This window comes from Trifolium pratense, linkage group LG1, assembly GCF_020283565.1.
Source record: "Trifolium pratense cultivar HEN17-A07 linkage group LG1, ARS_RC_1.1, whole genome shotgun sequence".
Classification (NCBI taxonomy): domain Eukaryota; kingdom Viridiplantae; phylum Streptophyta; class Magnoliopsida; order Fabales; family Fabaceae; genus Trifolium; species Trifolium pratense.
The window spans coordinates 36,647,535-36,664,655 of NC_060059.1; the positions used below are offsets into that span (position 1 = coordinate 36,647,535).

The 17,121-nt window shown below is 33.1% G+C and overlaps 3 protein-coding genes across 4 annotated transcripts; all 3 read left to right on the forward strand.

Annotated features, from left to right (window-relative positions):
- Positions 1-4,376: 4,376 nt before the first annotated feature.
- Positions 4,377-5,788, forward strand: LOC123893453 (glucan endo-1,3-beta-glucosidase). The gene is made up of 2 exons (XM_045943247.1): positions 4,377-4,485; positions 4,701-5,788. The coding sequence occupies exons 1-2, from the start codon at positions 4,407-4,409 to the stop codon at positions 5,786-5,788; spliced, it is 1,167 nt and encodes a 388-aa protein (XP_045799203.1). The 5' UTR covers positions 4,377-4,406.
- A 2,304-nt stretch (positions 5,789-8,092) lies between these two features.
- Positions 8,093-11,120, forward strand: LOC123902926 (calumenin-A). Its single transcript, XM_045952763.1, has 6 exons — positions 8,093-8,920; positions 9,731-9,833; positions 9,919-9,984; positions 10,091-10,249; positions 10,331-10,427; positions 10,733-11,120. Exons 1-6 carry the CDS (start codon positions 8,392-8,394, stop codon positions 10,859-10,861), a joined length of 1,083 nt encoding a protein of 360 aa, XP_045808719.1. The 5' UTR covers positions 8,093-8,391; the 3' UTR covers positions 10,862-11,120.
- A 2,335-nt stretch (positions 11,121-13,455) lies between these two features.
- On the forward strand, positions 13,456-16,560 carry LOC123902928. Of its 2 annotated transcripts, XM_045952764.1 has the most exons (4): positions 13,456-13,619; positions 13,756-13,802; positions 14,687-15,483; positions 15,908-16,560. In XM_045952764.1, exons 3-4 carry the CDS (start codon positions 14,729-14,731, stop codon positions 16,359-16,361), a joined length of 1,209 nt encoding a protein of 402 aa, XP_045808720.1. In that variant the 5' UTR covers positions 13,456-13,619; positions 13,756-13,802; positions 14,687-14,728; the 3' UTR covers positions 16,362-16,560. The 2 variants fall into 2 exon arrangements, with proteins under 2 accessions (XP_045808720.1, XP_045808721.1); XM_045952765.1 differs by having other exon boundaries at positions 13,477-13,619; positions 13,756-15,483.
- Positions 16,561-17,121: the final 561 nt, after the last annotated feature.

The window sequence follows — 17,121 nt, forward strand, 5'->3', positions numbered from 1 at the left end:
GTGCTATCCTTTAGTATTTATGTGTACATACATTATGTTTATATGGATCTTTTATATTGTATAGATATGAACCATCGTTACGACAAGCTGGATCCTGAAGTCCGTCCTTACGCGATGATGACCAGAACGGCCTATATGGAGTACAATCCCATGAAGGTGGGCATGTTTTCTGTTGATCATTGAAATAGGTTAGCAAAAAAATTGTTAAACAAGTTAAGCAAGAAAACATGCTCACCTTCAGGGGATTGTACTCCATATCAACTAAATCTTCAAGAAGGTAATTCGTATTCCTATATTTTGTATCAGGTGCTAGGAGGGAGATAGCCTGGTAATGGGGCTACGTGTCTTGATTTTCAAATATGGTACTCCTTCCTTCCATCCCAAAATAAATGATTTAGTTGACCACCGTCACGTTTTTTTTGTTTTAACCACCTGTTTATTATCATACGAGGGTTTTAGGGTTTAGGGAGTAGCACATGGTTTAGGGTTTAGGTTTTGGGTTTGGGTTTAGGGTTTAGGGTTTGGGTTTAGGGTTTGGGGTTTCGGGTTTGGGGTTTGGGGTTTAGGGTTTGGGGTTTAGGGTTTGGTTTTGGGTTTAGGGTTTTGGGTTTGGGGTTTAGGGTTTGGGGATTAGGGTTTGGGGTTTAGGTTTAGAGTTTGGGGTTTAGGGTTTGGGGATTAGGGTTTTGGGGTTTAGGGTTTGGGGTTTAGGGTATGAAGTACTAACAAACCCTAAACCCAAAACCCTAAACCCTAAACCCCAAACCCTAATCCCCAAACCCCTAATCCCAAACCCCAAACCCTAAACCCTCAAACCCTAAACCTAAACCCCAAACCCTAAACCCTAATCCCCAAACCCCAAACCCTAAACCCAAAACCCTAAACCCTAAACCCAAACCCTAAACCTTAAACCCTAAACCTAAACCCCAAACCCCAAACCCCAAACCCTAAACCCTAAACCCTAAACCCCAAACCCCAAACCCCAAACCCTAAACCCCAAACCCCAAACCTAACCCAAAACCCTAAACCCCAAACCCTAAACCCCAAACCCTAAACCTAAACCTCAAACCCGAAACCCTAAACCCCAAACCCGAAACTCTAAACCCTAAACCTAACCCCCAAACCCCAAACCCTAAACCACAAACCCCAAACCCTAAACCCCAAACTCGAAACCCTAAACCCTAAACCCAAACCCTAAACCTAAACCCCAAACCCTAAACCCCAAACCAGAAAGCCCAAACCCCAAACCCTAAACCCTAATCCTAAACCCTAAACCCTCATATGATAATAAACTGGTGGTTAAAACAAAAAAACGTGACGGTGGTCAACTAAATCATTTATTTTGGGATGGAAGGAAGGAGTACCATATTCGAAAATCAAGACACGTAGCCCCATTACCAGGCTACCTCCCTCCTAGCACCTGATACAAAATGAAGAACTAATATCAACAACAACAACCACTGGGCCATGCGAAAATAAAAAATCACTCCTTCATACTCCTTCATTATATATTCATTCACTCCTCACTAGACTCCTTCATTTTGAGCTTCCTAAAATCAGACACCAAACCTAAAATCACTCTTTCATACTTCTTCATTACCTCACTCACTTAGACTCCTCCATTTTGAGCTTCCTAAAATCAAACACCAAACCTAAAATCACTCCTTCATACTCCTTCATTATATTCACTCCTTCATTACCTTCTACAATGAGTATCTCCACATGCTTCCTATTTCTCTGTTTATTTAGTTGTTCTTTGTCTTCAACGCATTTGACTTAGAGCAAACTTCTAATTCTAAGTGGTTTACTTCTGAAAGTTCACTTAGTATTATAGTATCAGTTTTTTCCTATTAAAGGAACTAAGATTTAGCTTGTTTTGGCCTAACAAACCCCTTGGGGATTCTTGAAGTAATAATGCATATTAGATTAGTAGTATTTGTTGTTTTGGTGATGGGTGTGGGTAGTTGATGTTTCTGTCTTCGTATCCTTGTTGGAGGTGGTTTATAGTGTCCCTTTGTTTTTTGGTTTATGTATGGGGACGTATGGGGTCTTCATGTTCTAGTTATTTTGGTAGTTTGGCCTACCTTGGGAGTTTTTTATTTCCCTCGCTTTTCGTTAGCTCTTGTACATCTTGTTATGAAGTAGCTCAATAAAATTTGTCTTTTCAAAAAAAAAAAGAAAAGGTACAGTGAAGATGAAAAAATGATGAAACATGTTAAATATTAATTTGGTCTTTGTTATGATCTTGTTTTCTGGGTTATTATTATGGAACTGTATCTGATTTTAGGAACCGTGGGATATTTTGGTCCTATTTTTATGCATAAATTCATATATAATTTTTTTTATTATTTTTGTTGTTTTATTGTTATTATTTGTGTTTTGTTCCTATTTATAATTTGTTTTATTCCTATTTTTAAGCATATCATTTTTTTATATTTTTTTAATTTTTTTTTGTGCAATTACAACGAAGGATATAAAACTTGGAATATGATTAGTTTAAGCCTATCATTTTTTTATTGTATTTATTTTATATTCTTTCTATATTTTTGTTTTTTTTTTATTTAAATTACAATGGATGAATGAAAGATATAAAACTTGGAATTTTTTTTTGTAGTAATAATAATAATATGACAAAAAACTTATTGGATTAGAATGCGATTATTTGTTAGAGATTTGTTTGTTTGTTTGATGAGGATAAAGAGGAAGATATTGTTATTTGGGAGATTATGTGAGAAAATATAGGGATACAAATTACCTTCTTGAAGATTTAGTTGATAAATATAATATAAATTAGTAGAATATGTTTTTTTTTCAAAAAAAAAATACTATGAAAATTACTGGGCCAGCCCATTGGGCCATGTAGGCTTTTGCTTATCGGGCCGGACTAAGCGGGCCGGACCATGAAATTAACGGGTCGGGCTGGGCCGGCCCCTTTATTTGACCGGGCCCCTCCAGGCCGGGCCAGGCCGGACCGGGCCGGCCTATTTGACAGCTCTACTATCATATACAGGATAACTTTAATATAAAAATTTACATTAATCTATACTTAAATAATTATAATGTACTAAATAAACCAAACACCGTTGTACCAAAAAAAAAATAAAAAAACTAGATAAAATATGCTATCAGATACGGGACAAATTATAACTGAAAAAAAATTCAAAATAATTATCATATATCCTAATTAAAACATACGCGGGACAAAAGAAGATACTAATTTAAATACGAAAAAAATTATTTATAAGTACAAAATATATACATTGGTAAAAAAAAAAAATGCTTTCGCATATGGGAGAAATTATAACTTATAAAAATCTCAAAATTGCTATTATATATACTAAATAAATAATTAAATATTAATGAAAGTCTTCTGTTTTTTTTTTCAAATGACTTCGCATACGGGTTCTCAGACTCTTTCCGATCACTTTGTTCAGTTTACAGGTTCAGTAGGGGGTCTTCGAGCACGACGTTCTTTCATGTAGCTTATATGGCTTGCTGTTGTGTGGGTTGTATGGACCGAAAGAAACCATAGATTGTTCAGAGGCTCAACAAACTCAGTGCATCATATGTTGGACAAGATCAAGACTTTTTCCTACAGGTGGTTGAAAGCGACGAGTAGTACTTTAGCTTTGAACTGTCATAGTTGGTGGTCTAGTCCTATGCTTTGTCTGGGTCTTGTATAGTTTCTTTTGGTTGTTGTATTTTTTGACTCTAGTGTAACTTTATCTGGTTGTTCTTGGCACGTCTTGTGCTAAGAAGACTTTTTGTTTATATATATCTCATTTTGCCTTGTTCAAAAAAAAATTATAAAAATCTCAAAATTGATATTATATATATTAAATAAATAATTAAATATTAATGAAAGTCTTCTGTTTTTTTCTTTTCAAATGACTGTCTTAATGCAATATTTTATTTTCTTAATTTTAATTAGTAAAGTGTAACTTAAAAAAATATCGGCGTAACGTTACTACTTTTATTAGTATTTCAATTTAAGTTAGTTTTATTAGTATTTCAATTTAAGTTTAATAATATACCCGATTCATTAAAAATAAAAAGAGAATTAATTAAGATATTGAACTCAAGTGGTTAATAATTTATCATTTGAATGAATCGTTCTGAAGAAATCGAGTTCGATTCTTAGTGAGAACAGTTTTTGGTTAGATTTTACTTATTTCGTGGCCGAACTCTGGATTACCGAAGCTAATTCCCTCGGAAATCAGATGATTAAAAAAATGAGTAAGTTAAAAATAAATTGCTCATGTGACCAACCAACTTAAGCAAGCAAACACAAAAAATTCTCTCATCATCTCACAAAGTAAAGCATATCTCAAGGATACTTCTTCATAGACACATCTTCCCTCAATTCACCACCACCATCAATACTCCTTTTTATCAATACCATAGCCATGGAGAAAACGTTTGTTATATGTGTAGCTTCAAGAGCAAATGTAATTTTAGTGCTTCTTGCTTTAACTATTTTCCAAGGTGAGCCTAGATACCCTTTTCATTTTTATCATTCAATTGCATATATTATTCCTTTTTGGTCATTCAATATATACACTTTAGAAATTGTGCCAAGTTGTAATCTAGAATTTTCTTTTTAACAATTTAACAATTTCATTCTAATTTCAAATATGTAGTTCCATATTAATTAGTTTGAATGACTATATAATCACATTATTAAAAAATTTCTTTTGCAGTAGTACAAGGAATTGGTGTTAATTATGGCACAATAGCTAACAATCTTCCACCACCATATCAAGTTGCAAAATTTCTCTTGCACTCAACCATAATTAACAAGGTGAGAATCTTTGATGCCAACCCTGAAATCTTACATGCTTTTGCTAATACTGGAATAGAGATAACCATAACAATACCTAATGACCAAATCCCTAACATAACTAATCTAACCTTAGCTCAACAATGGATCAATACATATGTCCAACCTTTTATCCCTTCAACCAACATCATAAGAATTCTAGTAGGCAATGAAGTCTTATCAACAGCTAACAAGCTTCTTATTATAAACCTTGTTCCTGCCATGCAAACTTTACACACTGCCCTTGTAACTGCCTCATTAGACAACCTTATAAAAGTGTCCACACCACATTCTTTGGGTATTTTGTCAAATTCAAGTCCACCATCTAGTGGTAGGTTTAGACAAGGCTATGACATACATGTAATGAAACCAATGCTTAGGTTTCTTAAAGATACTAATTCACCTTTCATGGTCAACCCTTACGCTTTTTTTGCTTGCACTTCAAGCAACCTAGATTTTGCGCTTTTTCGTGCAAATTCAGGGGTTTTAGATGATAACACTAAACTACTTTACACCAATATGTTTGATGCACAACTTGATGCCGTTTATTCGGCAATGAAATTTTTGGGGTTTGAGGATGTTGCAATTGTTATTGGTGAAACGGGTTGGCCATCAATGGGCAACTCGGCCCAAATTGGTGTTAACCCGAAGAGTGCTTCCGACTATAATGGAAATCTTATAAGACATGTAACTTCTGGAGTTGGAACTCCTCTCATGCCGAATCAGACTTTTGATACCTATATTTTCGCTTTGTTTGATGAGAATCTAAAGCTCGGCCCAATATGTGAGAGGAATTTTGGGTTGTTTTGGCCCAATATGACTCTTGTCTATGATGTCTCGATAATGAGAAACAATGTGGTTGTTGCTAACAATCATTCTAAAGTAATTAGCGGTGCAACTTGTTATCCGTTTGTCTTTCATTCATATGTAATTATCCTATATTTATTAATGGAAAGCTACAAATTTTAGTAAAAAAAGTAATATTGGCATTCATAAAAACTTTGAGCTTCTTAATTGGTTTGTGGGCTTAATTTGTACATTTCTAGCAGCCCAAAATATGTGCAATTGGATTTGGATTCACAACAATCATGAATTCAATTGGTGTGGAACTTTTCTCACCCCCAAATCATTTCAAATTATAAATATTCATATAAAAGACAATTTTTCTCAGCCCTATTGTGTACTTCCAGACAAATCGAAAATCTTTGTGGATGTGTAAAATTACGCTCAAATATCCTATTGATCATAATCATGCGATTTGAACAATCGGGTCAAAGATAAGAAGATTCGGATTTTTTGAATGTGGCAAAATGTGGAATTCCCTAACCTAGAGAATTCCGATCACAGGTTTTGAACCCAGCAAGCCCAATATTGTAAGTCATGCTCATCAACCAAGAAGTTGATGTGTGCAACCAAAGTTATGAGTTGATTCAAAAGCAAGAAACTATAGAATTGATCATGCTCGAATAGTAATTAAAGTAAGAGTGCCATATTGAATTGAGTAATGAGTAATTAAAGTAAGAGTGCCATATTGAATTGAGTAATTAAAGTAAGAGTGCCATGGATCGGATGATAATTGAAGTACTATCAAATAAGAATGTTCAACTTGGTATTAGAAGCCTAATTTTCAGTATCAGCATGGACAAAAGAAACAAAAATTAAATTTATGAACATGCTTAAATTTTGCATACAGAAATTGAGTAGGTTGCACTAGAAGCAATGTCTTAGAAAAGAAACTGGTGTCATTGTACTTTTTTCTCTAAGAATCTCAACTCCACTTGCTTATCTCCATATGATTGCATCTCATAGAAGTTTCCTGCAAGACATGAACTAAGATTCAAAGGTTTTGAGATTTAGTGGAACTGTGAAGAATAAAATTAATTATAATTTACGCAAACATAAGTATGTAAAAAACTCATAATTATTATTGTTAAATTCTTCAATTTAATATTTTCTTTATATAATAAGAACAAATTATTCGGGAGAATTCAAGTTCGATTTCTGGTGGAAACAATTATTGGTCAGACATTATTTATTTCGCATCCAAATTTCGACATTGTCTATGAATAACAAAAATGTTTGACATATAAGATATGCATATAACTCATTTACCAAACATTGTTTTAAAATTTTATTAGGTGAAGATGATGTCTTCCTCTCTAGTGATTACGGAACATTCTGTTGTTGGTTTTGAGCCAGACTCCGCAACATATTGCATACATGAATCAATCAATGAGCCCCCTAGACAATTCAGACAATGAGAAATGATACATTATATTAGAAATGAATCTATCAAAATATACTAGTAAGTAAAAAGTACTAAACATTAATGGAAACTTATCAGAAAATGAGAGTGAATATCAAAAGCAATATTTGGCCACAAACAACCTCCCACTTTCTAACACTGCTTGCTCAAATGAGCATCTCAGTCAACAACACACATTGATGTCAATTGTAACTGTGATTGGAATACTCATTTGAGCAAGAAACATTACAAAGGGAAGTAGGCTTCAACAAATTAACAACTTGCTATGTGAAGATGATTTGAGTCCTTAATTTGTTGACAAGTTTGGTCCTATATATATATTGACAAAATATATCTGAAATAATCATGTTGTTTAAAGTGGTTGAGATTTGAGAAGACGCTTTTTGTTGACACATTTGACGGTCAGATTCAAAAAGTTTAATATAGAAAGGACTTTTAGTTGCAATAGTCATAGAATGGCAGCTAAAAAATAAGGTTAATTCATGCCCAACAACAAAAACCAAACATATAGTTAAAGTAAAAATGTTTTAATAATGTATATTTTTTTTTAGATCTTTTATTAATAAATTCACATAATATAAGACATGTCTGATCTGCTAGTTACCATTAAGAAAATAGGTAAAAGAAAAAATAATGTTACCGTGGTGGTTTAGGTGAAAGATAAAATTAAATAGTGAAGTGATAAAGAAATTAACATTTTTATCCACAATATAACATTAATCAACATATACTCACATATACAATTGAAAAAGTTAGCTAAGAATTAATGCCTTTTTAAGAAATTCTACCAAAAAAAAAATAAAAACCTTTTTAAGAAATTGAAGGCATTTTCCAAAATAAGTAATTAAAAAAAAAAAAAATAGAACATGTGACTCAAAGTATAATCTCTACTGCAGAGCACATGTCTCCCACCACCACACACAAACCACACAATTTTTGGTTGATGAGATCCTCAAACTCAAAGGATAGTACAAACAAGAAGTTTGACTCGTGAAGTGAAAGAATGAGTAGTAAATCTACCTACTATTTTTTTAGCATTTTTCAAATATTTTTTATTTGAGAAACTATTTTAATATGATCTTACAAAATATGTGGAGACATTGTCTCTGTGTAAAGTAAGATTTGAAGTGTTCAACCATCAAATTTCAACCATTATTCTAAGTACCCTTAATTAAATCTCAACCATCAATGACCGATTTTCCCTCCATCTTCTCTAACAAAACCTCACTTTCTTTCTTTCTTTCTCCCCCTCCCTCTCAATAGTTCCAATTTGTTTCCGAACCTTCGAAGTAAGGCACCCAACAAAATGTCAAAGGCGGTGGTTTATATGTTATTAGCCACCGCCACATTATTTCTTTTCATTGTTCGTTCTCAAACGAACATTGAAGGAAAAAAGGGTGACCTTAATAGAAGGTTCGGTTACAAAATATTAGAAAGAGCACCGATTTTTGACCCTATTGTAACAACAATTGAGAGAGAGGTGGAACAAAGAAAACAACAAAAAAACAATAATTATTTTGATGATAATAATGTTGCTGTTCGTCGTACGGGTTTGGGAAGTACAACATCGGTTAGTGAGGTAGCTGAGACATATCAATATCTTACATCGGGTGGAGAACTAAATACAACATTAAGGTTATATATTTTGTTTCCTTTGTTGGATAGAAAACCAAAAGATGGTTTTATTGGTTTTGATGAATTAGAAAGTTGGATTATTCAAAGGGCTATGGAAAGATTAGATTATGATACACAAGTTGAGTTAGATTCTATGGATATGAATGGTGATTTGGCTGTGTCTTTTAAGGAGTATCTACCTCACATATCTAAAAATGAAGGTGATTGAATTATTTGTTAATTTTCTTTTTCCTTGATTAGTTTCTTATATGATATGATTTTGATGTCAATTGGTTTCCTAGTGAAATGATTTCATTAGAAGTTAAAATTATTAATTAATTGTTCATAGGCGTCTAATCAAGATAGAACAGTTTAGGTTAACAACAATGTGATTGTGTGGGAATTGAATCTTCTCCAGCTCTTTCTCTTCATCCTGCTTAGTGCCCCCATCTCAGCCATCCATTCATTTTTTTTTCTTCTCTTCTGCACTATTCTTTTTTTCCTTCGTGAATCAACAACCGTTAGATTATAAAAATGAGAGAATGTTGGACACAAACAACAAAAGATGATCCAAATTCGTGTGGGAGAGGAATTGAGAGAGCTTCTATTATTTAAGACTATTAGTATTATGTAAGTGGTGAATTTGTACTCAAAATAAACTTAAATTTGAGTCCAAAAATACACTTAAGAAACTTGATTGTATATGCTATGGTATGAAATTAAGTGTTATGTTAAAAATAAAGTAGCCAATAATCCAAATTAATTTATACAAAATTGTTTTTAACATAACACTTAATTTCATACCATAGCATATACAATCAAGTTTCTTAAAAAGGTAGAAATTAATTTATATAAATATCATATGAGGGTGCAACCCAAAAATTCAAATTAATTTATACAAAATTGTTTTTGGTAGAAATTAATTTATATAAATTTACATAATATGTATATCTTAAACTTTTATTTATAACGTTCAAAAAAACTTTTATTTATAGTTGAATATATTGACAATAAAGTTTATGCTGAAACAGAGAAAAATAATATGACACAAGGAGAAGCAGAGTGGTGGATGGAAAGATTTAACATTGCAGACTATGATCACGATGGCATTCTTAACTTCACCGAGCTTAGAGAGTAATTAATAATAAATTATTGTAACTCTTTTATTTATTTTTCTCATTTTTAATATCTTTTGTTGTTTACATTTTGTTTGGAACAGTTTTTTGCACCCAGAAGATAGCCAAAATCATGAAATGTTGACATGGATGGTTAGAGATAAACTTAAGTAAGCTTTATATATTAACCTCTTTAGAACTTTTATTCTCACAAAAAACATTATGTTTATATTGTTTTTTATATCACTTTTTTTGTTTAATTTGTTTGTGATATAGGCACATGGATGATCTTGAAATTGATGGGAAATTAAATTTCAATGAGTTTGAAGAACATGTATATAGCACATATGAAAGTTATATGGACTTTGAAACCAATGGAGGGGATGTACCTAATGCAAAGGATAAATTTGCTGAGCTTGATGTGAACAATGACCAGTAAGTATTTTTTTTTCTTAGAGTTAATTTTCTTTTCCCATGCTAATTAAAATTTTCTATTATGTGTTATGTACTTGAAAGATTCTTGTCACCTGAAGAATTGCTACCTATAGTACCTTACCTCTACCCTGGAGAAATTGCTTATGCTAAATATTACACAAGTTACTTGATGAATGAGGTAAGTCCAATTATTTGCAATTAAGACAACATTCGTTTAGAATTCAGATTGTTTTCCGTTGGCAATCTGGATTCATGCAATTGACACATCAGTTTTAGACCGTCTAATCTGAATCCGACGGCCACCAATGTGTCTACCGCACGAATGTGAAAGATTGTCAAGTGTAGGCAATCCGAACTAATTTATCTGGACTTTACTGTAGTATCAAAGTTCGCAACGCTGCGTCTGCAACTGCAATTTAAAGTCATGATTAAGAGGAAGAAAGATGAGATTATATATGTGATTGTTGGTTGTATTTGATGCAGGCTGATGATGATGAAGATGAACGATTGACACTCCAGGAGATGCTAAATCATGAATCTGTTTTCTATAACACAGTTCATGAAGATGGTGATGGTTATGAGGAAAATGATGATGAACATGATGAGCTATGATTAGAAATCAAGTTTTGACGTATATAAATGTAGTGAACTAGTTCTTCCAAATTTTGGTTTTGTATAAAAAAAAAAAAGAGAACACAAACAAATCCAATTAAATGGACACATTTTTGACCTTTCTCTTTAACTCGATGGTTGAATAATTTAAGATTTTAATAGCCTAAGTTCATTTTCATTGCTACACGTACACTCCCATTTGAAATGGTAGTTGAGTTATTGAATATGAGATAAGAGATGATGGAAATCCTACTTAAAATTCATTAACTGGTAATCATTTTCTGCTTAAAATTGGAAACAATTGTATCTATTAATTATTAAAAATGGTGAGGCTTATTTTTTTAAGGGTCATGCTAGCGGCACTAGTTAAGCATATTAAAAAAGAAAACAAATGATAAAGTTAATGACGAGAGAGAATAACTTTTCACATCATTAAAATATTGAATGCACAATTTACGAGATAAAAGTTCTATATTTGTATTCTTAACTAGTGCTCGGGGCACTGTTTAACATTTTCCTTTTTTTAAAAGGTTAGGCCTATTTTTTAGTCCAAAACTTGGGGCTTCACTAGCTTTAGGCTTGGGCCGGCCCTGTAAAGGTGAATAAGTGTGATGTCGGGGTTCGAATCTCGGTCGGCTCCTGATATATTATGTGATATCTATGCCAACTTAACTAACCTCACAGACAATATTATTACTATTAATTAATTTCTGGAAAATTATTTTTTATAATTATGAAATGGTTATTATTGATTTTGTAACAAATACTAGAATAGTCTATATTCAAATCATCTTCTTAAAAAAAAAAAAAAAGTCTATATTCAAATAGTAATTATGATACATTTTGACATTTGACATAAGACACTTAAAATTTCAACGTTGGTTTGGATCATAGTGCAATAACAATGGTGGAAGTTGCGTGGGAGCTCCAATAACTTACGTGAAACAGCAAAGTAAGCTTATGATGCCAAAACAGAATTAGCTCATAGATTAATTGTCTCAATGGACAAATTAAAGTTTTTCACCACCAGTTTAATCTGGTTCGGGGGTCAGTTCTGGCATCGAGCGATTCCAGTCTCCTCCCGATCGCAGTTGCGGGGGATCAAACCGCGGTCCTCCCTACCAAGTTCAGTGCCAATCACCACTGAACCAACTAACGATTGGTGGACAAATTAAAGTACAAACATGCATTAACAACAAAATTTAGGTATGCTATCATAATTAGAATTCTCAAGACTCAAGAGAGTTAACTTCTTAACATGAATCAATTAAACAATTTAATTAATAGTTTACCAGTTTAGGTATGCTGTATATATCAATTTTCATTGTAAAACAAGTTGAAATGTTTTTTCACAAATTAGTGACCCATAATGTTATGGGCCGACAAAAAAGGTCACTAAGCCCATACCCGTAAGCTTATAATAAAACAAGAGGAGAGATCCGTTGACTCCAAGAGTAAGTCTACATTGATTTACTCCGTTTAATAACTCGATATCGGCATTATATTTCTTTAATCCAACCGTTGAATTCAAAGATTTTATTGAGTAGATCAACTCCATAAATTTTTATAAAAATTCAAAACCGTTTGATACTTTTTCTGATAACTTCAATTGAATGTACGACAAACTTTTAAAAAAACTGTTGAATTTCAATAGTCTGAACACATAACTATATTTTTTGAATTTTTATGTACAGAGAAAACAACCACTAAAAATCTAATAAATTACTGCGTCAAGCCGTAACTATACCAAATTCAAATCCCTAAATAAAAATAGGGAAAAAAATCATGAAATGAAATGAAGTGGACATGTTAACAAGGTGTAGCGTGTGAGAAACATATGGTCCCACGTACTATTGTCACCGCTTGCTAGCTTCCCCCATTTCCAAAACTTTAATTTTCCTTGAAACTTTCAAACAAACCATACATACCCAAAACGATAAACTCAATCTTCCTCATAATTGTGACACCAAAGTCACATAAAAAGACACAAAACAGAATAAAAACACAACACTACTAATTGGAAACAGAAGACCAAAAATTAGATATTTTAGTGAGATTCACAACCTATCAAAACTAGAGTCCAATTTTTTCTTTTTTTAAGTAACCCACCTTTTAAATTAAATAAGTTGGAGTATTATATATCTCTCTGTTAATTTTCATAAGAAACAATTAATTTTTTAAAATTTATTGAATAATTGATGTATGTCTATAATTCAATTGATGTATTTAATTTATATTATAGACTAAATATATCAGTTATCCAATTAATCGAAAAAGTCAATTATTACTTATAAAAAAGATTGGAGTAAATATAATATTTTTATTAACTGAGTTATGCTTAAAGGGGTATAGTCGAAATTACTTTTTCTTTTTCTTTCAAAACAATATCTGGACCACGGACTGTCTAGTTTGATTAAGAGTTTGTTCTGACATCAAATGGTTTCAGTCTCCTTTTAATCGTAGTTGTAGGAAATTGAACTATAGTCGCTCTATTAAGTCCAGCGGCAATTACCGGCTGACTAACTAAATATTGATTTAGTCAAAAAAAAAAAAATAAAACTTAATAAAGCAAAAATAACCAATTTATTATAGTTATGGGATGTGATAACATCGACCCCACATAAACATAATCAAGGAAAATTTGTCTGAGTATATAGGAGTACTACCTTTGGTTGAAGGTATCTTGAAAGTTAAGTAAAACTAAAACTTGATCCCTCTTAAATTCAGAGATAGATTCTTTCTGCATAAGGAAAACCAGGTAAGCTAATTCTCTTTCTCTCCTAATAACTCACTTTGTGTTTTGTTTGTATGTTCTTATTCTGTTTTTGATAAAATTCTCTGTGATCTTATTGATATCTTATTGTAACATGTTTTTTGGGCATGTTATTTTTCAGAAAGTCTGTCTTGGGATTTGGGGCAGAGAAATCATTCTTGTTCTTTGGTAAGAGAAATCATGAAACTTGAATTATTTGATTCTGGCTTATTTGCTTTGACTTTGTAATATAATCAAATTTAATTCAAATTTTTAAGTCTAATCTAAAAATGGTTGATACAACCTCAATTGTTTGTAGTTGTGGAGACATATAAATCTTGTTGCAGCTCAAATTGTGGTATCAAAACTTTTATTGAAACTTTGATTCCAGTCATGATGGTTATGTGTAACTTATTTTTGTTATTGTTTCAAACAAAACTTATTTTTGTTATCCTCCTTCCAGTCTCGCATACAAGCAAAAAGTCTCTGATTCATTGAATAACTGATGTATCTGATTGAATAACTGATGTATCTGGTCCATAATATGAATTTGTCAATTATTATAAATTTTTATGGGAATAAAAGTCAAAGAATCTTGCTTTTTATTATATTCTAAATGCACTATGATTCTGTTACTGACCCCTCTTTGATGAATTTCATAATCTTTATGCCTTTTGTGTGGGGTTATGTTGGGGATAAAGAAAGTTGCTGGTGAAATAGTTACTTAAATTTATTGATTGACAAAAGAGAAAACAGAAAATTTGGTGGGATCCGACGCCCCTACGGTCGGAAATTCCCCTCATTCACACAGTATGGACATTGGTGGCCATTCGGTATTTTCAATGTACCGGTGCGTAAATGGGATCATCTCACTGGGGAATCCAAATTCTTGTGTAACTTATGTTACACAGTTCAATAAACTTATTTATATCATTGGTTGACATTGTTTAAAATTTGATTTAGTGAATTTGTAATTCCAGCCATCCGATCTTTGACCGAGATTGATTACTGCGTGTAACTGCGTGCTATCATTACTGACGGTCCGTCTAATTTCTTTCTTATTGATTCATCAGATGGATTCTCGATAAAACAGCTCATAATCAGACCAAAGTGTAATGGCATCTGCAGAAGCTAGAGCCGGTTATGCAGTTAACCATTGTTTCACACAAGATTTCATGATGCCCCCTACGGTTTCAAAGAAAATGGAACCTGGTTTTACAACTAGTGATTCAACTGATTCTGACATGAAATGGTGGCTACATGTGAAAACCAACATCGGTGGTGACACAGATTATACATGTCAACATCTAAATACCTTGGAGTCTAAGCTCGATGTTTTCAATGTCAATATCGGGAGCGATCAATCTGTCAAAAACTTTGATGCTGCTCTAGACCAGCAATGGAATGTCTATCCTAAATGTATGAAGAAAACTAATGATACTCGAATGGCGAAAATCGAGGCTGCATTGAACAATGACATGTATATAACACATAAGATGAAAAATGAAGATGAGTACTGGTTTTCAGATGATGATGTTACTAGTTACTTGGTCTCGGAACAATATAAAAGTGTGTCATCTGATCTAGAACCGCATTGGTTGGGAGCTGAAAAAACCCGGCCTTGGTGGCGGACTACTGGAAAAGATGATTTGGCTTCCTTGGTTGCCAAGAAATCGTTTGAGTATATTGAGAACTGTGATCTCCCAGAGCCGAATACTAAGCCTTTTTGGAAAATACCAAATCTTCCGCCAAGAGATATTGACAACGAAAAGAGTCTTGTATTGCCTTTAAACCAGAAATCGGAGATTTATACGTCTACAACCTTGACTTCTGGCTGTTCATTTCAGGATTCAGACAAAACTTCTTCCAGGTAATGCTATACTTAGTTTAGTGAGTTAAGATCACACTGAAATTTAGAGAAGATTTAACATAAATGATCACACTTTCTTAAAATTTGATGTTAATGCAATGCTACACTTTCTTGGAAATTTTAAGTTAATTATAATGAAGCACTGATTCAGACACAAACACCGCACACGACACGGACACTGACACGTCGACACCGATAGTAATTTGAGAAAATGACACAATTCGATATAATTATAAGTGTCGGTGTTGTGTTGGTGTCTGATACCGACACGTGTCCGACACCGGGACACGCCTAATTTGAGGACTGTCCTGTGCTTCATAGATTATCATTCTAGGTTTCAGCGTATTCAAATTGCTCTTTTTTATTTTGAAATTTTATATGTTTAGTTTACTAATTTTTATGAAATCTTTATGAAATTGTTCAGGTCGAGCGAAAGCAAAGACTCTTATTCAAGCAACAACAACGATAGCCGCATGAATTCTGAGAGCACGGCCAAGGCAGAGCTACTGAAAGCCTTGTGTCGATCTCAAACTCGGGCGAGAGAGGCTGAAAAGGCAGCACAAGAAGCCTGCGACGAGAAAGAACATATAGTATCTCTATTTTTCAAGCAGGCTTCACAACTATTTGCTTACAAGCAATGGCTACATGTTTTGCAGTTGGAGAATCTATGTCTTCAATTAAGTAACAAAAACCAGCCGTTGCTGAATAACCTCGTTCCTTATGGTGCCGGAAAACATCAGAGGAAGAGTCGTCGAAAAACTAACAATAGAAGACGAGGGATCGGAGAATGTGTTTTCGCTTTTGCTGTTGGTTTGGCTCTTGCTGGTGCAGGTTTGCTTCTTGGTTGGACCTTTGGATGCATGTTTCCATCCTTTTGAATGTGACTATCTATTCGAGTGAATCGCTAATTTAGTCCCTGAAATTGTACAATGCTATCAAGAACAACTCGCACCACCGATACATATGCACATATGCACAAAGGCTTCTATTCTTTACATTACTAGATTGTGATAGACTTTGTACTAGTAAAATAGGAGTTGCCAAATTTAATCATATTTAAATTTTTTTAGATGTGAACCAATTTCTTAAATTTTCCCTAGATGTGACTAATACTACAAAAGACTGTTTCAATCTGGGATTGAACTCGAGTACTTCCGATCAATTTAATCTTATTAATCACTTGAGTCTAATTACTTGATTAAAAATTTATTTGATTTTGAAAACTAATAAAAACAATCGTGGCTACATTGTGCATGTACGTGAGGAGCTTCAGTTTCGGTTGTTAACCGATGTGATGTCTTGCGATTAGACTTATCTTCTTGTTGCTTCTGGCACTCCCGACTCTCCAATGAGTTATAAGTGGTAATAGAGTTTGGTTCGGCTTATTGAGAGAGTAAAAGTGTTTTAATAGATAAGTATAGAAGTCAAGTTCATTGATATGAGACGAGTGTGAGGTGACTTAAAAGATCACATTGCTTAGAAAAGTGGAGGTCAAACACTTTATAAGTGAAAGATCTCGTAAACTTAATATTTTAAGATTTTGGGTAGCAGCTATGCTCCATTTCTACTAGCTTCTTTTATTCCTGTCCATTGAACAGATGAATGACATGTGGGAAACTAAAAATAGAGGGTTGAGAT